At 34.4% G+C, this 24906-nt stretch overlaps 1 protein-coding gene across 5 annotated transcripts in view; it reads left to right on the top strand.

The window, feature by feature from the left end:
• LOC121673096 (alpha-(1,6)-fucosyltransferase) overlaps positions 1-24906 on the top strand; it is an 84206-nt gene that overhangs the window by 40848 nt on the left and 18452 nt on the right. For all 5 annotated transcript variants that reach the window (XM_042046143.1, XM_042046144.1, XM_042046145.1 and 2 more), the window contains 2 exons: positions 4445-4559; positions 10625-10862. In XM_042046143.1, coding sequence (XP_041902077.1) covers positions 4445-4559; positions 10625-10862 — 353 coding nt within the window. The remainder of the gene's footprint in view (positions 1-4444; positions 4560-10624; positions 10863-24906) is intronic.

Below are 24906 nucleotides of genomic sequence, written 5' to 3'. Positions count from 1 at the left end.
TGCATAAGAAAAAAACGATACGAAAATGTTTCTACAATATTCAGTGTGTGTTCCTGGTGCATTTGCAATGTTGCCTTCAAGCAGTACAATTATCTTGTGTTGCCGAATGCACTTCTTGGTTGCCTCTAGTCTTGAGGAAGCTTTTTCCTGCACCTTTGAGGTCAAGCTATCTCATTATTTCACTTTGATCTTTCAGTATTGTGTGAACTCTAGGAAAATTGCCAGTTCCTTGTGTACCCATCCTTTAGCATGGGATGCACTGCTGTCTCTGGGGTGTTCTTTTCCCTTACAATGCAGAGTAGCTCCCCAGGAACGGACTGGTCTCATCTTCCCTCTGCTGTCCATCTGGTCACTTCTGAAAGGAACATAGCATATTCGAAATGAGCAAATTAGATGTTCTCATTCACTCTGAGAAGCACAGGTTTTTGGTGGTTGCTTTGTTTGACTCAGTTTGTTTGGCTTGTTTTTTTTGTTGTTGTTTGTTTTTTTCTTATTGCCTGTTTTGTTTGTTGGTTTGGTTTGGGTTTTTTAAGTGCACATGCACTTGTTGTATTTTTTTAAAGGGATTAAACATGTTGCCAAATGCCCTTTTGTTGACAGTGCTGTCTTAAAAAGTTTTATTTTCTATAAATGGAACACTGCAAGAGTAGCTGGTATTACTTATTTTTATATATATACACAAATAGATAGACATAAAGATATCTCAGAAATTTTAATATATTTTATAATCTAGTGTTTGGATTAGAAAGATTAATGTTAATTATAAGTAGTTAAAGGAGTTTTTCATGCCATCCTTAGGTGGGAAAGCAAATAAAGAGGTGGATAGTGATCGAATGATGAGATAGCTATGTAAGGAAAGAGGCTAATATTTATTTTGTTTTGTTTATGAGGAAAGCCTACTGTGTCATAGATTAAGATTTGCATTCTAACAGATTATAAACTTTCTTCCTGTGGTTCTGGACCAGTAGTATTAGAGTTCTTTGTTAATCTTGATATTAAGCAAATTGTTTACTCCTAATATGATAGTGCTTTTTGTTAGATGTCTTCATCACTGTTTGTTGGCTATGCCCTAGGAGCTGTGTGGATTTTCTCTACACAAGTGCTGGTCTTGCATCTGTTTTTGTGAAGTATTTCTCTACTGATTCTGTTTGAGAAACAACGTTGCCCAGCACAGAGTTTCTTGAGAATTACATAATTGTATTCTTGTAGTTGCTATAGGGAAGAGGGCTGTTGAGAGTAAATTCATCTAAACACTGGAAAGATTATTTGATATTGAGTTATTAAAAAAGAGCAGATTAATCCTCTAGTTGTCATGGTTGTTCCCTGTGTTGACAAAAGTTGTTTGCAAGGTGGCTGTTACTGAGTTGGTTTCATTCCTTCTCCCGGGGAATAGCTGTCATCAGGGATTTTGTGGTAACTGGTCAATATTTGATGCAGTTTTTGGACAGATTTTCACACTCTTTCCTTTGAAGTAAAAATTTTTCTTTGAGTTTTTATTTGTTGATGTAATATTCTTAGAAGGTTTAAATGTAATTTTGTCATATGATTGGAATAAATGTCTAGACCAATAGTTAAAAATGACCACCCTTCCCTCTTTATTTTGGCAATCAAATACAGGTGAAATACATAGCCAGATTTTTTCCTCCATTCTGCTTACCAGGAGCAAAACGCTTTTAAGTGCAGCTCCATGATTTATTTTATGATATGAAGCAACAACAGCAGCAAGTTGATATTGTTGGTTAGTAACCCAGTGAAAGACCAAGTTTGACTTAGTAGACATCTGCAGTGCCACTGTTGGAAGTTTCCTGCCATTTTACTACCTTCAATAGCCTCTAATAGTGCTGTGCAGACTCATCCTTTGTCTGCACTTAGCTATCTTGGGCTCATGGATCACTGCTCCATGTGCTTTTAACTCTCTGCATGGCAAATGACCCTGGTCTTAGGTATTTGTGTCTCTTCTAAATCTGTATTAATAAGCCATCCCAGTGATTTATCACACTCGAAAAACCCTAGCAGATGTAAAGCTAAAAAATGCACATTTCTGAGCCATAACAATCAAAGAAAGAAGTTGTCTGTGACTGTGTCTTAAAATAGCACTACCTTATAGTAATTTCTGTGTGGTAACACCTGTGAATTTTTCACTTCCTGGTATACTTCAGAGTTTATGATCTTTTTTTTAAAGAAGATCATGGATACTGTCTGAAAACTCTTTCATGAATTCATTACATTTCGTGCAAATCATTTGATACTCTTTATGGCTTCTACTGAGCGAAGCTGCCTTTACCTAAAGTGGTGAGTCATTGAGGCTGTGTAAGGACACTCTCACCATTTCTCTTACCTCAAAAATTATCAAAGTAATTATATTTCATCCATAAGGCTGATTATTAAATCTAAGCTACTGCCTTTTCTTTGTCATGGTCACCATGGCCAAGAATATAAAAAAATAAAATTTAGGCAACACTTTTTTTCTGTAGAAATAGGAAAAATTGCTTAAGAGCTGACAGAGAAAAAAATTTTTATTTTTTTTTTTTTTAATTGGTAAACTTCTTATTTTCAGTTATTTTTGTCTATATTTAATGGAAATATATTTCTGTAAAGTATAGAGAGTTTACACTGAATACTTACATCACAAGTACAGAACAGGCTTTTTTAAGGCTAGTGAAAGAGCATTTGAAAATGGTTTAAAATGTGGCTGGGTGGTTGCACAGCTGCTTTTAATGATAGAGAATTTTTTTTCTTTTTTGCTGTTTAAACCTTAACTTCGTATTTTTTCTTTAAACACCCAACATGGTTACATCCTGATTGGGAAGAAAAATATATTTAAACTCCCAAGAAAATACATGTTGGTGGTTTTTTTTTTTTAGTATGCCTGCTAGCCTAAATGCTCTCTATGAAGTAGAAAACTGTCTTAAAAGGAACAGGCTCTTTATCTGTTCAGTTATCTGTATATATTCCATTGTATTAGAACTACTCCATCATTAATTCTGTTCTAATTCTCTTTAAACTGTGTGTGCATGTTACTTGGAGTATTATGTGTCTTTGAGAGTTACTGATTTAAAACTAGTTACCCGGTGATGCTTTAAATTAATTTTTATGCAAAGCCGGAATAGGGTGTTTCAAGCTCAATTACCTTGTAAAAGAAAATCCAGTTTATATAGTTTGAGATTAGAATGTAGATAAGGTTCTTCCAGTTGATTGACAGAAGGTGAGGATTACTGCTGCTGAATAATTTGGGTAAAATATTTAATACAACAATACTAGGTATTATAGTTAGTGTCTCTGCTGCCCTGTACAAAAAGCATGAGAATGAAGACTAGAATGAGTGTATGAGAATAAAAACTACAGATCCATAAATCCAGTTATTAAATTAGCAAGAGAAGCTTGTCTGGTAAATCTGCTGATAAAGATAGGTCTGCCCTAATTTGATTTAACTGAATGTTTACTGCTTAAATACTGTGTCATTGGAAATAGTTACTTAGTAGGGATATGCAGCCTGCTCCTCTCACTTAGGTACAAGGGGTAGCCTTGGCTAACTAGGCTTGTGCTTCCAGTGCAAACAAGTGCTGCCAACAGCTTGACAAGACCACTTCAAATATTGTTAGGAAATGTATTTTTCTCAACCCTCACACTGTTTTTTGGTCGCCTCCCAAATTTCTCCGCCTTTATTCTGTTGCTTCTCTTTCTAGATCAAACTTGTGGTTTATCAAGAATTTCGGGCAATAAACTGCAACATCTGAAGTTCAGATGAAAGTATTAAGAAAAATGGTTCAAACTTAGAACTTTAGTACTGTTATGGAGAAATGTTTAGCAACATTAAATATTCTCAAGCTATGAAACCAACTTTGAAATGCCTTGTTCTGAATTGGGCCACCTTTTACTTTCAGAATAACCATTTTTATAAGCCCTTTGAACAGTTTTTCTCTAGTTTTGTATTTCTTCCCAAAAGCCACAGAGATTTAAAAAATGTCTTTTCCAGGGTGGTACTGTTTGGACAAAATCAAATTAGTAATTTTGACTAATCCGCAAATTTTAACAAGTAAGTGTCACATAACATTTTTCTTTTCATGATGATGAGTTCTTTATCGTCTTATTTGGCCTATGAAATGTTATAGCTCTAAGAAGAGAATCTCTAGTGTATTAGATAATCTCAATTTAGTATTTGATAGTTCCTCAAAATTCATGTTTTGTAGTATAGACTTGCATGGCCATGAGTCTGTTTAGAATTTTTAGTTTTTAATTGCTAATTGGTCTGGAACATCTGTTAGATGAAGAACACAGTCTTGGCTGCTGTTTGGCTTGTGCAGTATGAGGTAGCATGAAGAAACTGGTTTTGAGGCTACAATTGAAATATCTCTTTAATTTGTCTTTGATTTCATTCAATCCTCTAATTTAGTAATGTTGTTTCCCAGTTTTTAAGATTGTTGTTTCCCACTGTTGTTTATAGGTCAATAATGACCGACTTGTACTACCTCAGTCAAACAGATGGAGCTGGAGATTGGCGAGAAAAAGAGGCCAAAGACCTAACAGATTTGGTACAGAGGAGAATAACTTATTTACAGGTAAGAGGATAGAGCTTTTGATGCAAAGTAAACATTTTTCTCTTCTTATATACAGAGCACTTAGCTAAAACCTTGCAATAGAATAATTACATGACAGTTTAAAGTGAATGTTGGTATATGAATGACTGATGTAGAAAGGAAATTATTACCTTTGTTTCAAACAGTATTATATATGTAAATGGAAGGTAATATTTTAAGGAAGTCTTTGGGGTTTGGATTTTTGTCGTTGGTTATTTTGGTTTATTTCTTTCTTTGGTTTTGGTTTTGTTTTTTTTTTTGATTTGTGGTTTTTACTGGGCTGTACTTCCCTGTTTGAATTTTTTGTTTTATTGTAAAAGATAATTGTCTGGTTGACTTTTTTTTTATTCTTTAGAATATCAAAATGCATAAATATATTTGCATTGTTTTAAAAATAAAAATATAAAAGTAGTTGTATCAAACTTCTGAACTAGCAGCCCATTTCTAAATAAGCAAAATTGAAGGGCTTGTAGAGTGTATTGTCTAGTCCTAGATGGTTTCAAAAGATGTTTGAGACTTCTCTAGATGCTCATATTTTTGAGTGTATAAGGCCTTTTTAATATATGTGCTTGTGTGTGTGTATAAAATTTAAATAAAACTTGATCTGAAGGTGTTGGGGCTTTTTTTCATGACTGAATGCATGCAGCTATTTGTGCAGTGATCAAAAAGACATTTAATGTAGTCTGTTTTATTTGTACTTGGTTTACTTTCTGTGGTATGTATGCAGCTGTTTTGAATGGTCACTCCTAATGTGTGATCCTTTCCTCTTGTGTGAATAGCTGAATTTGTTTCTCAGATTTTCATTATTTCACAGTTCAGCTGTTGGAACCTTCTCTTCTGTGACCAAGCTATGTATTTGTTGCTTGTTAAATAAAAAAAGACACCCTTCTGAGGAAAAAAAAATCTCTCTGAATTGTGCAGGAGTCATCACTTTATTGTATTTCTTCAACTCCTTTCTGAGAACTGTTCCTTATTTTTTCATTTGGATGTCACTGTTTGACAGTAGTGTGCTGTAAGTGCTTTTCATGCTGATAAATATAGCCTTTCTCTACCTTTCCCTCCTCTTTCATGATCCATTTGTTGTCTTATTTAGTAATATAACTGTGCAAGTCCTCAAAAAGAGCACAAAGTTATTTGCTTTAACAAATATGCACCACTGTAAAGCAGTCAAATGGTTCAAAATCACAGAGATATATATATACACCTCTATTAATAATAAAACTGTATTAAAAAATAAGATAAAATAAAAAATTCAACAACCCTTGCCCCTCAAGTCAATGCCAAAAAGAATTATATGGGAAATATTTGTAATTTTTTTTTTCAGTTAAGTATGAAAGTACTGTATAGCATTTTTCTGGTGCATGTTGAACAGGGAAGCTGCATTATTTTGGGACATCTCTCTGGCAAGTCATTTAGCTGAATGATTGTGAATAGTGATGACTGCTACTTCATTTGGATGACATTACCATAAATTTGATTTAATGAGGCTACATGTAACTAGTTCCCTGTAGTTAGAGCAACATTTAAAAAGCTAAGAGCTTATATTTAAGGAAAAGGCGTTTTTTTCAGAGATGATTTTTATCAAACAATTGAAGAGAATGTGCAAGAGAAGTCAGATAAGAGCACCTGTAGTACTGTCATCAAGTGAGTAAATGATTATGAAGGCAGCAGTTTTCTGTCCCTTCTCTTTTGTGCTTATTTTTGTTCTGTTTATTTTAGGAAGTTTGTGATTCATTCAGCATGCAGTCTCGCAATAGCAGAGTATTTTTGCCTCTGATTTAAAAAAAATCCCAAACTTTTTGTTCAGCTTTGAAGGTTAAAAATATAATTAGGTGAGAAAGGTTACTAATTGCTCAAAAATACATCAATTATACTAGTCATATTCATACTATTTAGTTGGGGCTTTTTATGTAGGCAAAGAAAAGAAAGTTGGTCACAAGACTTTTTTCTGAGCTTTTTGGGTTTGGCAGTAATTTTGGTGATTTAATGTGTCACTTAGAATTTTCTATATTAAATCTTCTCCCTCACATTAAAATTACTGATACATATTTTTAATAAAAGCGCTCATGCTAAAATGACAACAACAGTAAAAAAGGCTCTGGGCACTTGGCATACATGCAAAGGGTGCACCCCTCACAACTGTGAGTCTTGAAAAGTTTAAACTTGTATCCTTTGCTCAATAAAATCAAATATATGATATATTTTTAGTATAATAACCACTTAAGAAAGTGTGATCACTGCTGATGTCTGTGTGAAGTTTTCTCTAGGATTTCTGCATCGTGGATTGAGGAGCACCATGTGTTTAGTCCGTCTGCATGCTGGGATGTTTTACTCAAGCTGAAGCTTGTGTGTTGTAGCAGGGTAGGTGCAAACCAGAGGAGTTAACATTAGAGGAAGGTTTGACATCTCTGTCTCTCAAATTGAATACCTACTATTTCTGACTAGGGAAGAAAGAACATTTTCTTTCAGCAGCTGGAAGAAACTTCCGGTGGTTTGGTTGGTTGGGTTGTTTTTTTGCTTTTTTTTGGTTTTTTTTTTTTTTTGCCTTTGGAGTTTTTCTCCTTCCAGAGTCTTGAGGAGAGCTGATATGAAAAGGAATGATTACAAATGACATCATAAAAGAAGGGGAGTAGAAGATGGTGTGAATTACATTTGCGATAATTAGGATGAGAAACACCCTTCCTTGACATCATTCTCTAAAAAAATGGAATTTTCCAAAGATTTTGGGTGGGACTGTCTTCTCCAGCAGACTGTGTAGCATCAAAGAACAAAATACTTATTGAAAATATAAAAAAAGAACAACTTTGTTAATGAGCATCATACTGTGTTTATGAGGTTACTTAGTAAATTGTAGCAGACTGCTTTCCCACTCCACTCTAATCTGTTGTGATTCATTGGATTAAGTACATTTCTCTGAACTGTTTTAAATTCAGAAACAACACAGTCATTTCTCCTATAGTAAAATGCATTTTAAGGAGCAGAGTTTACTTTTGCCAGTTTGTCATGTGTTTTGATGTTTGGCTACACACTTGGAAGCACTGGAAGATGGAGAGGCTTTGAAGCAGCCCTTGGGAGATCATTCCCATCTGAGTCTACTTTCTGTGAATAGGCCAACCAAGAGCCCTGGAAGAAGAATACAGTGGAAACCCTGAATTTTGTGAGAACAACAATGTATACCCATGTTCTTTGTGATGAAAGACCATTAAATCTGTCTTGCCAGTTGCAAAAGTTCTCTTTTATTTTAGAAGGCATTCTCTTCCATAGAAATGTATAATTATAACCATTTTACTATTCTGAAAATTTGTTACTGTTTTCAGTTGCATTGTTCATAGAAGTAATTCTGAGAAAGATAAAAGGTGTAAACTTTGTCATGGCTTGATAATCTAATCTTCATATTGAAGTATGTTTTGTGTGGTTGGTCAGCTGTCGGTTTTTTGTTTGTTTGGGATTTTGTTTTTTTTGGTATTTGTTTTTAATGCAGTTGTATGGCTGTTACGTTGCAGGGCTTGAGATTCCTGGATGTCCCTTATATCCCTCTCTTGATTATGTAGATCATTAAATTGGAGATAGGAGTGTGTGATGAGCAGTGTCGTTAGAGTTGAGAACAGAGTGTACTGCTCATTCGAATCAGGGATTTACAGTCCTTTTATGTGTCTTTGTGCCAGGAGGAAAACTCTTCTGTCAGTCTTCATTGATTTTGAAATTGACTGGTTTTTTTATCAGCTCAATACTTCTACTGGTTCCTTTGGTTGGCAGTTTTGGTTATGAACACCCAAGCTATTCTGATGCTTGAAATGTAACTTTTCTTCCTTATCAATGGTTAATACGTCCACCTTTTTCCAGAAACATCCGTTGAAACTGCAATATATCCATGTATCTCTACTTCCCTTTTTCTTTTTAAATTCTCAGTATATAATTGAAGCTCAAGTACTGTTTTGTCTTTTTGCTACTTGAATATAGCAATTTGAAAAAAACCACAATCATAAAGAAATTAGTTAACTAGCTTCCTTTTTAAGTCACAAACTAATACTAGGATATATATAGTTTTTAGTTAAGTCTTCAAATAATGTTAAAACCCAAGTAAGTGCATAATATTAACATGGGTAAGCAGTCACACTATCAAATTATATTTCATTATGTGATTACTACTTGATTTCCATAATATTGTTCATAAGCTGTTGTATGAAGCTTGCATTTGCATGAAAGAAAGTTAGAAAGGCGCACCTTGACAATACTTTAAATATGCCATCGATTAAGTGCTTTCATTTTAGAGGACACAGGCATTTGGAGGTAATGGCAAATGTAGAAAGCATTATATTGTCTATGGGCATTTCCTAAAAATTCACAGAGATTATCCCTTTCAATGAAAATTGTGTTGTGGCTTTACCCAGGCTGGCAACTGAGTACCCCCCCAAACACTCACTCCTCTTCTTCCCTGGCGCAACAGGGAGGAGAATCAATGGGAAAAAACCTCTAAACAAACAAAAAAAAACCACAAAGAAACCCCATTGTGGGTTGAGATAAGAGCAGCTTAATAACTGAAACCAAGCAAAATATGATAATACTAATGACAGTTGTAATAATAAAAATATAATGCTGCTGAAAATAATGATATGAGGAGGTATTTTTTCATGGAGTTCTTTCTGTGTGGACTTGTACAGAATACTAGAAAGGCCCTCTTTCTCTTCTGAAAAACTGTGGGAAATACATTTGTTGTAGTTTCAAAGATACCTGTTAGGTTTAGTCTCAAGTTATCCTTTAGATTTGTGATGACAAAAGTACTGGTCTGAGGAACAAAATTTGGGAATGGAAATTTTATTTAATTTATTATTTTCATACCTAGTTCGGCTTTAAATCAGGTGTATTTAAAAGGAAAAAAAAATGCTGTAGTTGTAGCACATGTTGTAGAGTTTTGGGTTTGTTTTTATTTTGGATGTTTTGTTATTTTCCCCCCTGCCCCACAATCTGAATTGTCATCCCCTCCTGTACACAACTGAATGCACAAATTAATTTTCTGTTAAAGTGTTTTAGGACTCAGAATATTCAGATTATCTTTAAAATCACTTGAAGGAGGGATCTCAATTCTCCAGACAGGGATCACTGTTTTTTAAAAGATTTCATTTGATTGTGGCAAATTTACAGAAAATTTTATTTAAGGTGGTTTAGATGTGAAAGAAACAGAATTTATATTGATGCTCAAATATCAGTATTTTCACAACTTATCTGAAACTTTCATCACAGAGATTTTATGGAAGACCTTTCTGGAATTTAGAAGTATGTCTACAGCCATGCAAGTATGAATGTGTACAAAAAATTACTATATTTTATGTAAAGAAAAACTTCTCTTGATTGTGTTGTTGTGTTGTCCACATACCTGAGAATATTTATTAGTTTGTACTTTTAAACATAGCATTCATATAATGTGGGCATTTGCCTCCTGTCTTGTGGTTTCTTGGTTTGTGGAAGTGAAATACATTATTTTATGGAGAGTGTATGCAGATTAAAATTTTGTCCTTTATCAGCCTGCTCAGGTATGTGTTTTACATTCTGTATTTACTGTGTGGTCAGCTAGCCTGGGAGGCAGTCCCTTAATAAGCATTTGTTTTATTCTGTACCATGTAGACAGGTGGAGATTTTCTTTTATTGGATGACATGCGTGCTTATTGAAACAGAACTAACAAACTTGAAAAAATGCCAAAGGAAAAAGCATTCCAACACTGAGAATCATGTTGATGAAATGCTGATGAAATGTGAACTTGGAGTCCAAATGTTGGCTTATTCTGACAGATTTCCAAATGAGAAAGTAATTTAAAGTCTTGAATGTATTCTATTTTACATTAGGATAGTGAAGTTGTTCAATAACTGTTCATGTTCACAGTGAAGAATTCACATAAAATTTTCATGGAGCTGAAGCTTACTCATCCATTTTAATAGATGTATTATAGCAGGATGGCTTCTGTGATTTATGACATTTGCCAGTTTTTCAGAGAAACATACGCCTTTGGTGTATCTTCTCTTCAGCTTCACTTTTTCATCCATCCTTACAGAACCCGAAGGATTGCAGCAAAGCTAAGAAACTTGTGTGTAACATCAACAAAGGTTGTGGCTATGGCTGCCAGCTGCACCACGTGGTCTATTGCTTCATGATTGCGTACGGCACCCAGCGCACGCTCATCCTGGAGTCGCAGAACTGGCGCTACGCGACCGGCGGCTGGGAGACCGTGTTCCGGCCCGTCAGCGAGACCTGCACTGACAGAGCAGGCTCCACCACTGGCCACTGGTCAGGTAAGGCCGAAGCACTCACTGCATTTCTCCTTGCTTTTCTGCAGCTTCGTTCATGTAGGATTATTTTGTTGTCTCTTTCATGTTGTGTGGAGCATGGTAACTATGACTACAGTTGTGTATGCAAGCATCTTTTATATCTTATTTGCCCATCGTATTGAAAATAAAATTCCTTGATAAGATAGCTCTGCATTGGCAGAGTTTTTTAATACGAAAGTTTTGTATTTGAGATTTAAATTATAATTTTTCAGCAGGCTGCTTCTGTGTTCTCTGCCAGATATTAATCTAATTTTCATGGGGAGAGAGTATTAAATAGAGGCTGTTGTTAATAAACTTTTTTAAAAAGCAGGGATGTTTCCAATATTAAGCAATAGAAATATAAAAGAAATGGTATCCAATAGTCATTCACACCCCAGTAAAATAAAGAACTAGTTGATACAATTCCTCATGCAAGCTTAACAGATACAAAATTCATGTTGTAAAAACAATGGCAATGTTAAATACGAATTTTATTTGTACATCAGCAAGGTGGTCCATTCTTATATCATGCTGAACAATTTGCCTAGAGTAAGTAGATGGGCACTGAGGTTTGGAGGATCAGATAGCTTTGTTTTTGTCAGAGTAAACGGCATTTGTTTTAAATGACATCTTTCTCCGTGTGATTGATAGTCAAAACATATCAACATCTTCAGTCTTTTCACTAGGACACTGCATATCCAGTGCATATGGAATCTTAAAGTAACTACTAAAAGGTTTTGCAGGTCTGAAATTAACTTAACCAGGGTTACAAAATCCAGTTTACAGATTGCATGTAAGCTTGTGTGTTTACACATTGAAACAGCATTTGCACATTGAAATAGCATCTGTTCTTCAAAGCTTCAAGATGCTACAAAACTTAGCTTTGAGAATTCTAGTGGGGTTTGTGAAAGAGATTTTTTTTTGCAAAAAATGTTTCCTAGAAATGGTTGGATGTTTTATAAAAACAACTATAAATGGAAAATGGATATTGAGAACTCCAGATGAAGTTTTATTCATGTTTGGCGAAGTTAGTAAGTGAAACGACCATCTGGACATGGTTCTCACCAGGCTCCTCTACGTGACTCCAGAATTTAGATGCAGACAGTTTTGTGAGCAACTTTTTAGCACAGTAATCTGGAAAACAGTGTTCTGGAGCACTCATGCACACATGGCTTCAAAAGAATATATACTTCCATGAAAACCTGCTTAAATAGATGATGATTTCCTGCAATGCAGGCTCTTGCTGGTGAAAGTACAAATAATGCTTCATTTTGGCTCCCTACAGTTTGGGTTCTTTTTTTTTTTTTTCCTTTTTTTTTTCCCCTCTCTTTTCTGTTAGTTTCTAGATCAGGGTGAATAGTTTGAAGGCTGAGCACATGAAATACCCTGATGCCATAAATTATGTTTTAAATAATGGATGCCACTAATTTGAGTTTTGATATTCTAGAGCTAGCAGACATTGAGCTATGAAAGACAATCTCTCTGTAGTTAGCCTGTTGGCCAGCCACACATGCTGTAAACTGTGTTAAATTCTGATCCTGTGCAATGGCTTGGCCCGTGAGGATGCATGATACTGACAGGCGATCTCTTTACCAGCCTCAGTGTGGCTTCAGTAGGAATCTTCACTGGATGCTTAATTGCTGGTAAATTTTAAAGACATTGTATCTTGCTGAAGATTTCTGTGTGCTTTTTATGCCTCCCTAAATGTATATAGATTTTTATTTACTTGTATATCTATTTATCTATTCCCTGTTTTTACAAGGACAATTAAGTCTGAAATACTTAACTCTGGTTAGAGCAGTTTGTTTGCAAAACCACACCTTTAATTTTTTTTTCTCTACAAATTCTGAAATCTGCATGGGATTTCCTAGATTTTCAAAATAAATGTATTAAAACGCATTGACATTTATCAATTTTCATTTTTCATAAATAAAACATTTCTCCTATGTACTGTAGGGATTTTTCATTATTTTTTAAAATTATGTTTCAAAAATATTCATACAAGTGAATAATTATAGCAAGTGTTCAATGTAAATTATAGAAATAGGCCAACAAGTCAGAAAAGTATATCATTTAAGACATGCTTCCATGTAATTTGCAGACCTGCATAGATGGTAAGTTAGTAAAGTGTACTTCATGACAAAATTGTTTAAATTTGTGCATATATCTTTCTTCTTTTTAATTAAATTGCCTCTGCTTGACACCTTTCAGTTTTATTAGCAGCACAAAATTTTCAATTTTCTGAACTTTATCTTCAGTGAAACAATTTAGATAGTAGAACCTTCTACAAAAAATTAAGAGGCTTATATAAGCTGAGAATACATACAGTTTTGGAATTTTCTTTGTCCAATCCTCTCCTAACTAGGTATAAAAGCTAAGGGTTTTTTTTGAATTTGAGAACTAAAGTGAATTTTAATGGACAAGCTGATATTTGTCTGATAGCAGAAGATTAGTAAGACGTGTTACCATCTGTGAAGAACTAGGGGGCATCTCAGCCCACGTCATGTTTTGCACTTATTCTTTGTGTTTGACATGGTAGTTCTGTAATCAAGTTCAGCTTTTCTGGCTTAAACATATTAAAATCATTGAGAATTCTATTGCAGATTTGTGTAAATACAGCAGTTATTTTACACTGTGGCATAAGGTTTCTTTGTCCTTTTTTTCACTCATATTGTCATTCCAGAGAAAAAATCTTAAGAGATGCTCTTTTTAGTTCTAAAATTATATCTTGCCTGTAATTGCATCTTTCTTGTAGTTCAGTATTTCCTTTGATATCTATGGTCAAACTGTTTTTGAACAATTTAGGTAGGAATTTTTATAAGAAGCATGGATGATTTCCTAGCAATAAGAGCCAAAATAGAGAGAACTTGTGAAGACTTATTTATCATGAAATTTTTGATGGATTTTCTTTAAATTAATTAGTTAGCCAGGTCATAATGTTCTGTTATCATTGCTGCATGCTAACATGGAGTCTCTCTTCTTATAATTTTTTACTTGCTGATTTATGATATGGTGGCATTCCCCAATAATAAATTGAAAGAGGACTATAAAATAACAAGACAAAAAAAATCATAGAATAAATAGGAAAGAAAACAGATTAATGGGGAGGACAGATTAATGTACTGTAAGAAGTCTTATGTGCATTTCATGCTGGAGAATGAAGGGATGTGGTGGTAAAGAAGGCATCTACATGCTTTAAATAACAGTATGTGCTCCTTCCCATAAGGCCTAAAAACCAGGAAGATGAAAGATAACTTGAAAAAGGAAACCTGAAACGATGTTTCCTACAATTATCCTTGAATATTGATTTTGCTGCCTCTAACTATGGTTTGATGAATTAATGCTTTGAGGAAGGGATACCCAGAGGGGAGAAAATGGCAGAGCTCTTCATTTGTTGGTAGTGCCAGCTTTTAAGTGTTAATTGAACTACAATCTTAAAATATGAATTAACTAATATGTTTATATGTATAATTCAAGAACAAGGATACTGTGGGTACACAAAATGAATGTTTAATTTATTAAAGCCTATCTGGCAACAGTAATCAAAAGGACTAAATAAAAATTGCAAAATCAAACCATGAAAACTTTCACAGAATTAATTGCAGTAAATTAAAAAGTTTCACTCCATGAACTAGATATTCCTTGACAATAGTTTTTTTTATGTAAATCAGCTGAATATTTAGGTTTGGGCTAAAAAAACCCTTTAACTTGTGTACAATTGCATGAATTATGTTTTGCTCCCATGTCTCAAACTTATTTATAAAATCTTGCAGAAAAAATGGATTAATTTCTACTTCTAATTCTTAATTTTGTTTTTATACAGTGACTTTCATTATTTACATTTTAATTCAAACAAGTTCCATTTCTGTGAAGCAAGCTGGAGAATGGTGATTTGAGAGAACAGAGTGTAGCAGCAACCTCTGTATTTTCCATTTTTTTCAATTGTGTTAATCTTGAAATCAAGCTACTGATACTGTGTAGAGTTTTTGTCCTCAAGGTGCCTTGTCAGATACTCTATGTAAAGACATTTGTCTGTGTAAACACATAAATATATTTAGGAAGTGGTAATTCTTAAAAGGACCTTGGAATTCTAATGAGGTAGGTCTGAGTTTTCAGAGCAGCGCAGTAGCTTAAGAGAGCAAAGTGTTCCTTATTCATGTCTAAGTGGAGGGTTATTGAATAATAGCAAGAAGTTATTTCCACCTTGCAGAGCAAAGACAGGCTGCAGGACACTGTCTGCTTCTGTTACCAGGCCTTCAAAATGGATATTGATAAATATGAAGGGCCTACACTGGTTCAAGGACATAAAAATCTGCTTTGCAGTAGGAGATTCAAAACCATAATTCAATTCTAAAATAAAGCAAGTTTTAAAAGCTGGTCCTGCCACATTTTATAGGTACTTCTATATGGGAAGTATTTCTACTTTTAGACAAAGATGTGGCTGGACAATTCTGACTGGAAATGAGGTCTGCTTTTTAACAGCAACTCACTACTGCTGTTGACCCCTATTTTGGCAACTGGTCCCAAAGCAGAAAAGCAAAAAAATTGCATTATCTGAAATTGGAATAAAGGAGATGCAGTCTTTTCTTGTAACTAGCCTTATTTCTTTTGGGGTTTTTTTTAACGCAGAAGAATGTTTGCCTTTGCTCCTTGAGTGGGTATGGGATTTTTTTTGTTTGTTTTGTAGTGATACTTTCAATATTGTCTTACAGCTTGTGTCACAGAGTTAACTTGTGCAGTCCCAAATCTGCAATACTAAATTAAATTAATTTGTATTTTAAGGGGGTCTTCATAAAGTACATCTCTGTGTTCTTTCACGCTATAATCAGTCAAGCCAAGTTGATCCTAATGAAGCCATTTACATAGGCTAAATGTACCACTGGTTCTCATTTAATTATATGAGGAATTACATCAAATCTATTCTTGATAAAAGAATGGTGCTCTTGGAAGTTGTTTGCCATGTCAGTGGCATTTTTTAACAGGATGGGAGATAAATGGAAAATACTTGCATTTAAATACAGCCATTGTCTGGTAGCAGAAGTTAGAATGTCTGTATTTCTTTAAAGGTCAATGTTTATATTTACATTATCTATCAAAAAATGTTCAGGAAGCGAAAACATGGGGATTGTATACATTGAGTTCTCCTTAAGTCATTGCTAATTTAGGTTAAGATTTGATGTCTGTATAAAATGCAATTGACTGCTTGATAATAGTTCCTTGCATGGGCAGGACCATAGGCAGATTAGCACACACTTTGTTCCATGAGAATTGTTTAACTGTGTTGAATTGAAGGAAGGTAACCTAAGTGTGCCCACTGAAATAGTTACTTTCCAAATAGCAGGGGCTTCTTTCCCTACGTTTCTTGATCAGGGAAAGCTGAAGCTGAAGACTTAGAAATCCAAGGAGTGCGTGGAGGTGGGGAAAAGGATTCTTGGCTTTGTTCTGTGCAGTGGTAGGAATAATCAATCACATATTTGATCACAGATCTTATGCTGTTCATACAAAATACTACACTTTGAAGCATGACTTTCCCTTTTTCCTAACAGATTGATGCTGCCCCCCCACAATGTAGTAGCAAACTAGTACTAGTAGGTTAGTGGTTAATTACAAACTTTCCTTATGAGCATTAAGTCATGGATGATAAATGACAGATTGGTAAACCAAGTTTCTATTAAAAACTGAAAAAAAGTTAAGTTTAACTGTTACCCTTTTAAGAATTGTTTAATAAGCAAAAAAAAGCTACAGATTGGCTTAATATTAAGAGTTTATTTGATTTAAGGTAGCCATTCTTTACTTGAAAGGTTATACTGCAGCATGTGCTGTAGGGAAAAATACTAGTGTGTTTTGTACCCAAATGAGAAAAATCAGGGTTTTTTTGAACATGAAGAGATGACATGAGGTAAACTAAGTATGTTAGGTCTCAAACAAACCGCAAAGTTTCAAATGTTAATCTGAGTTCTTTGTTTGGCTGCATAAATTTCAATCCAAACTGAAGCTTTCTTAGGGTTTTGGGGAATTATAACCTGCATTCAAGTTTTGAATAACTTTCTAATGTATTACACTAGGTCATTAAAATGTTCTGGTTAAGTAGTAGTTAGAAAAAATAGTTACCTATTTTTAAGTGATCTTTAAGCAAGAGTAATCTGAACTGGCAGCTGTGGAGTTGAATTCAAGTCATCCAAACCCTTCCTACGTCTTGAAAAGGACTACCACAATATCCAGGTGGAGACATCCCGGAGCACTGCCAGCACTATGGGTTATGGCTCTGATTCTTGGGAATGTATCAATTGTTACAGCAGCCATTCTTTCTCTTAATGCAGGCACTCTTAATTCTTTACAGTTAGCACAAGGCTGGGCGTTTGGTTCGTTTCAGTGTAACTTCACCAAGGGTGTTTGTGTTCTTGCATTTGAGTAATGAATTAAAAAAGAACCTTAAAATGTCATCTAATTCTCAGGATATGTTTCTTGTCTAGATTTAGAATGCCATAGTGAAAAGCTGCTTGTAGGCAAATGGCTCTGAATACAGTTTTTCCATCTTGTGAAATAACTGGAAGTTATACTAAGACTTTTAAGGCAGAAATAATTTCTTGCAGTTTGTATTTTTGTTTCTCAATCTTTAGGCCTTCAGCCCACTGATTTATTTCTGGTGTTGTGAACAGATAAGAAATTTGAAAAGCTGCCTTTTTATTGCACTGATCTCCTACCCACATTTGAAGACACACATTAATTTTAATTTAACATTTAATTTAATTTAGCATTTCATATGAAACAATAAATATTTTATATTCAAAGAAAAAATATTTACTATAATACCATATTTTTGGCATTGCATGTCCATGAATGCCATTGTGCTAATGTTTTGTAGAGAAATCTTTAGAAAGTGTTTTCCTTTATCTGGTATTACATAAATCCTGTGACAAACCTCAGCAAAACTGGGGGGCTTTTTTTGCAAGTACCCTTAGCTAAAGTAGTGGTTTCAAGTTTCCAATACTGTGCAAATTAATAATAATTTATTACTGTAATAGTTATGGAGAAAACATCTATATTTCTGTGTGATTTATCTTGTTTTTTTCTTAATACCTCCATTACATTTTCCCCTATTACTGAAGATCAGAAAAATTTCCTTTTCCATTATTACAGGCTTATACTCTTGATTTTCTCCTTTCATGTTAGTAGACCATATGAAGTAGAACGCATCCTTTTTTCTTTCAGATGCACTGTTAAGGTGACGTGTGCCTTACTGCTATGAATTTCAAACAACATAGAAGGTTTATTCTCTCCTGTTTTATTTATGGCTAACTAAAATGTCCTTTTGTCTACACATACCTTGAGAGCTGTGTTCCATCTGGACTTGCATATGGAGGTACTTTTACTAATTCATTGAAAGATGAGTCTTCCAAGTGTTCAAATTAGAACAATACAAGATTGGGAGTTATAAACCACTACCTTGAAAAGACAGTAAATGTCTTGTCTAAACTGGGAGCACTTCTCCACTAGATGCCTGGACAGCCAGCTGCAAATATTAAGCTCCATTGTCATGACCTGTTGGAAGCTTTTAGGTCATGAGATATGAAATACTGTCTGCATGTTGTCTTCTTTTTAACATGCTTTTACATGCCTGTTGCAGGCTTGAGGGTATGTCCAGTCAGCATATGCATGCAAGAGATAAGTCCCTGAAGCTGTTGAAGGATTATTATAAAAATAAGCTATCTTCTATTACAGAAAAGATAACCATATATTCAAAGCAAGTATTTGGAACTATTTTTATAAGTATATAGTAATTAACATTAGACTGTAATAGAGAATAAGCTTTAGTGGAATTGTTGGAAATCAAATCCAAATTTGGTTTTTTATCAATATAGATGTAATGATCTTTTTTATGTTTTCCTGAGTTATTTCAACTATCCTTACATATTACTTTTAAAACATCAATTCTGTTTACTGTTTACATGAATAACTAGACCAGGATAACGTGGCAAAACCCCTTTGCATTTATGAAAGTGTATTTGCCTTTGCAAATACATTTTGAGATATTTTCTGGCAGCTAGGGAATTGGAGCTCCTTTTTAACACGTACACTTTTCATATTGGCTGTTTAGATGAAATGGGGCATTGTTCAAAAGCAGTTTGAATATATCAAGATAAAAGGAAAAATAAATTGCTAGTACACTTCTTGATTTCTACGTAGTTTGATGCTCTCCTGACTGTTCTATGAAGTTGATATGCACAGTCTGTTCATCTGTAAACTCTCCAGCTGACACACTGGCTATCCAAACAATTGAGGAAGGGAAAAATCTTTACTTTATAATGGTCTTTCCAAGTGATGTGACAATTGGCACAAAAAGCTTCTAGGAAGTGATGAGAAGTTTTTGGTAGAGTGAAACAGAAATACAGGTCTTTATAATGCAGCTCACCTGAGCTGCTGAAAAGGGAATGGAGGCTCTAAAGGCACCAGTAGGTGCTACTGCTTTAGTTTTGTTAGAGACAGAGCTATTGCAAATGCAGAAATTGTTACACTCAGTTCAGGCCTCCATCAGGTCAAAAGGGAAAACATTCACTGGAATCTCATCACTTTTTAGGACAGTAAGTGTTCATCTTTACACTATGGTTTAGATGATGGGGAGGATTATCACAGAACTGGAATAACATGGGAAAATAAATACAATTGCAAGATTGTCACTTGTCTTACAAAGACATGTTGGTAGTTCAGTAGCTCTGGAAGTTAGAGTTTTTGCAGGAGGAGAAAGAAGACTACCATTAAAGTTTTACTTTTTAGGAGGGAGATGATAAAATAATATCTTCACAGATTTATTTTAGACAAGTTTCTTGTGAGAGCAAAAGTTTTGTCGTTGTGCTTTACCTTTCTATCTGCTCTTGTTCTTTTTAAGCCTAACTTAGTTTAAGTTCTGAATATTGGATGAATTTTGGCCAAATGTGACTAAAATAAATAGGTCTTGTTAAGGCCTCTCAAAGGTCCTTAAAGTAGATAGACTCTGTGTGTGTACAGAGCCACTGAAGTCAACATTCAGGCCTGTGAGGAAGTGAGAGGCAATGACTGATCACAGATGCCACTTTTCAACATGCAAACAGTACCCAGAGAGGTAAGAGACATGAGAGCAAGTGAGGGTAGTTGCAAGAGTTGTGCAGAAGAGGAAAGGAAAGAATGCAGGAAAAAAGCCTTGGAAGTGCTGGATTGAGAAGAGTAATGAAAGGCACTGTTGGCATGTTTGAAAACATTTTGGTGTATTTACTCCTGAAGGTATCGAGATTCAGCCCCTTGGGATGACAAATGGGACAACACTATCCATATGGCATGTGAAACCTGGAAAAAAAAGGACTGTGTTTTCAGTTTCTTTAAAACAGAATTGCACCAAATTTATTCAACACCTGTCTGCCTTTAAAGGCTTGGTTACATAAAGGATGATTAAAAAATTAATAAGTGGAACACTAGTGAGAAAATCAGAAACCAAGTTCAAAAATTCTGTATTAAAATTGTACAAAGGAAAAGCTTAGGGAAAAAACCCAACATTTAGATATATGAATTGTGTTTTACATCGACTGTTTAAAAAGAAAAATACAATTTTTTTCTGATGGCAATTCCATTTTATAATTCAACTATGTCATAAATCTCTTACAAGGTAACTTTGTTTAAGTATGCAAATGCCCAGAAGATAGTTGTAGGAGGTGTAGTCTGCATCACAAAACAGATAAAAGCATACTTTTACTTTCTTCTGAACTAGTTGACAATTGATAAAGAGCATAACACGCCGTAACTTTGCGTAGTTTTCATTTTTTACTGTGTCTGATTTGCAAAGAAAAGCACTGAGGTGTCACTGATGAACCCTGAACCTGCTGTCCTTTGCAATATGTAACAGGAACCAGCAGGACAATGAGGAGCCTTGAGAGAATTCAGCACAGTCCTCTCACCATATCCTGTGCTAATCAAACAGCTTTCCCATCACTCTGACATATCTTGTGCAGTTGAAATGAGAGTTTTTCACCTGGGTAAGGTTCCATATTGGCAGTCAGCCTTTCAGGCTGTAGAGCTTGGTTAAGTAAATCTGTGGTTGGTCTATGGGAGTTTATATCAGCTTAATTAAGTATATTACAGAAACAGAACAGCAGGGAAGCTGTTCCATTTTTGCATCAGTTTATTCAGTTTATTCAGTATTTCTAGCAAGACAAACCGGAATGAAATTGAAATTCTCAGTTATAAGACAGGAATGTCCTTAGCATGGTGTTCTTTGGCATACCTTTTAAGGGCTTCTTGAAAAAATACTTTGAAATTAGCTGGTGAATTTTGAAATAATAGGAGAATGAATAGCAAACAGGTTTTCAGTTAACATTAACTAGTAGTAGTGATTGCATGGTAAATGTCAGCCTCCTTTCAGGTAAGAAGTTAATGAACACCCAATGAAAATGGCCATCCGAGTGCAGGTATGAGCCAATGTTCAGATGGCAGGAAGTAAGCTTAGCTAAAATGACAAAATTCCAAAGGTCTTTTTGAGTCAAACCAACACCTTTAGGCTTCCAAAAAAAGAAGTTGATAAGAAAGATACAAATAGCAAAAGTTTTTAAAGGGGCTTTAAATTAGGGTAAATTGAAAAGTAGGCAGACAGTAAGATTATGCCAAGTCACAAGAGGGCTATAAGGTCGTTAAGGCACATTGGGCTACTGCAGTGAAGCAAAGTTACGCTTTTTATAACACACAGAGCTAATTTCAGTATTTAAAAAGTAATCAGTGGGTCTCCTGGAAATTGAAACTGTGTTGCTGATGTATTAGTGATGAACATATCCAAAAACTGGTAATAAATAAGAACTAGATGCAAATGGCATGGGTCATCTGAATAAAAATCAGTTTCAGTCCAGGACCTTCCTCCAGAGCACGTTGTTATGATAAGAATGTGTGTTTTCAATATTGCAGTACTTTATGACTTTTGCAAAAACACTCAATCTTTAGTTACTCAGTGAAGTAAAATCCAAAACTGGACTAAGTTGCAGAACTCTGGAAGACAATTATTTAGTTTATTCCAAAGTGAAAAATAGCACCTGGAATCATATGAAAGTTAAGCTATAAATAGAATTATAGTGACAAATTTTGGCAACTGTAAAAGTAAAATAAATCACATCAGAAGAAGCAACTTGAAGTATTGCTGACATGTAAGTTATGTATAACAACTCTAGAGGTATCTTCCAACCTAAATAATTCTGTGATCAAATGTCAAAATTGTGCCACCACTGAGTAGGGAATTGGACCTAATTGACATGATGATGCTGTGATTTAAACTACCAACATGAGAAAAATACATAAACATTAGTATGGATTAATACCTTTTATGACCTATTTATTATTTAACAAAATACATCTGTGAAGAAAAACTCAAATATATTACAAATTAGAGAAAACTGAAGTGTAGATTAAAAGTTAATTCTGTATTTTTAACTCGGTTTCATTATCTTCAGTTGAAAATTCATATGAATCAGCAATGAGACTTACTGTTTTCTAATGTATCTGCTTGTCTATTGATCTGACTGAGTTTTGGTTATCTCCTGTATCATTGATTATGATTGCAGCATATTTCTGATTTATTTTATTTTAAAATAAAACAATAACCTGCTGTCCAAAAAAGGATAACCGTTTTTTAAACTATGCATGTTGAAAATTGGGCAAGCTCACTGCCTGTTAGGAATCTTTGTCACAAACACTGTGAAAAAACAGTTATCAGTAGGGTAAGAATGCTGTCTCTTGCCTATAAGGCTGTTGCAGAGAGTTGTTTACCCCTTCAGGGTTACTGAAGAGTTTCTCTGCACTGGTTTTGTCCAGGACTAAAGCCAACAGTTGCTGTAAGTTTTCCTTTTACTGCATCTGCTATCTCATACTTTTAAAAATGAGTGAAGACTAATAGGGAGCTTTTCCTTGATTATTGTTCAGGACAATAATATAGGTAATAAAATCTGGAGAGTTGCCATAAAGTTTTTTGGAATTGTACACATACCTGTGTGTTTGATTATGCAGATGAAGAGTGTATGTAAGCAATTAACAAACTAGACATTATTGAAATAGCCGTGACCCTATTTATGATTTGATTTGTAATTTTTTTTTAAAGACTACACTCAACCTAGTAGGTAATTTTGAACAATCAAATTCTTTGTTTTTCCTTAATGAAATACATTTCTTTTGTTTCTGATTTTGATTCACAGCAAGTCTTGCAACTTCATTGCTATTCAAACAGTGTATCACATAGAGCTGAAAGCTGAAATCTGAAATTCTTTTTTCACAATCTTCTTTGATATTCGGTAATTTTGGTATACTTGAATATAGTTTGCTATATATGCTGAGAGTTTTCCTAGTTATTTCTGGCCAATCTCATTTTCTTCAAAACCTTAAGCCAGTCTGTGGAAACCTTTAGAAGCACACTCTTATCCTTTAAATAGGATGGAACAATGTATTGAGTGCTTTTCAGGGTAGGAATGTCAATTAGTAGGTCGGATTGCTCAATCAGCTTTATCAATAACAAGGTTTTCCAAATGACTGTCTTTACAGACCAACATATTTATTCAGTAATACAACAAATTTTAAAATCTTGTCAGTGATACTGTACTTAATAAAAATCCACCTTCTATATGCACTTTTGCATCACCTGCTTTTTCCCCTCAAAAGGTTTGCAGCAAATTCTCTTCTCTAGTTTAAGATTGAAGTATTTTCTTTCTTGTCTTGGCTAAGATTGCTGTTGTTTCTTTTGCCACCCTGTTTCTTCTCCCATTCTCAGTTGAGGGGGAGAAGGTGAAAAGGATGGAACCTCAAGCATTCTTTCATACTATTCCCAAGCTAAACGTTTCTTGTCTAAACTTTTGCCTGATATATCTGCACCAGATTTAGCACTTCCCTGGCTTCATGCTGCTTTTTTTTATTGCAGCTTTCTGAAGTCATACTAACAAAGTATTATCCATCATATTATAGGAAGATTTAAATGCTCAATGTTTTTACTGAATTGATGAACTTTTATTAAATCTTTTCTTGTGAGTGTGATATAATAGGTGGTAAAATATGAACTGGCTTCTTGAATTAAAAAGAATCATCCATACCTGCCGTATGGGAAATTCTTCTAAAGAATCCCTTTACCATGATGGTATACAGTGCAGTGATGAAATATTGACATATAGATACCCCTTGGAAGACAGATTTCCAAATCTGGTAAAAATGAATTGAAAATACACCCAAGGATAACAAACATTCCTTATTTAAATAACCATATCTCAGAGAGTTACTGCAGAATTTTGACTAGTCTTGCAAAAGTGCTGTAACCTTTGGGATCTTTAACCATTCTTAAACTCTTAAACTCATTATTCCTTCCCTGAACTGATTTTTGTAGCATTAAGATTTACTTGGGCATCAAAAGTTATATGAGTTTTATTTGCTTATATTTAAAGCAGTTTTCTTTCCTGGCTGGTGAGCACTAAAGGGAGAACTAACCATCTTTGCTGGTAAATAGTGCAGACAGTGAAAACATTGTTTTGGAGGAAATGAGCACACTAGAAATATCAGCTGAAATGTTCAATGCTTTAAAAATGTAATGCTTTGTTTTGTGTTGTCATGTATTATAATTTGTTACAGTATATGAACATAGCTTTGAATTATCAATTATATAGACTGTTGTGTTTGTGTAGTTTGTAAAAACTCTTAAAAGATGTTTAGTGGCTATTAGGCCTTGAATTAAAGTCCCATCTAAACCATCTGTATATTCTACTGTAGTTAATATTTAAAACATAACAAATTCTTATCCATAAGTACATCACGTGCTTATATAGTGCTTGTGTTTTCCCTGATCTATTTAATTTTCTACTTCATAGTTTAAGTTCTTGAAGACAGGAATTGTCTTTCTCCGCTTCTGACAACAGAGTAGCTAATTCAGTGGTTATAATGATGGCTGAAATGCTGAAATTTACTGCAATAAAATGTGTTCAGAAGAGCAGCAGAGCTGTAGTTATTTTCTTAATGATTTCTTATGCCTTAAAATATTTCTTTGTTT

The sequence above is a fragment of the Corvus kubaryi genome, unplaced genomic scaffold, assembly GCF_017639235.1.
Source record: "Corvus kubaryi isolate FWS band 111438036 unplaced genomic scaffold, C.kubaryi_AGA036_p1.0 65183, whole genome shotgun sequence".
Classification (NCBI taxonomy): Eukaryota; Metazoa; Chordata; class Aves; order Passeriformes; family Corvidae; genus Corvus; species Corvus kubaryi.
Note: the sequence above shows the minus strand (reverse complement) of the source record. Positions and strands in the feature narration are given on the sequence as shown.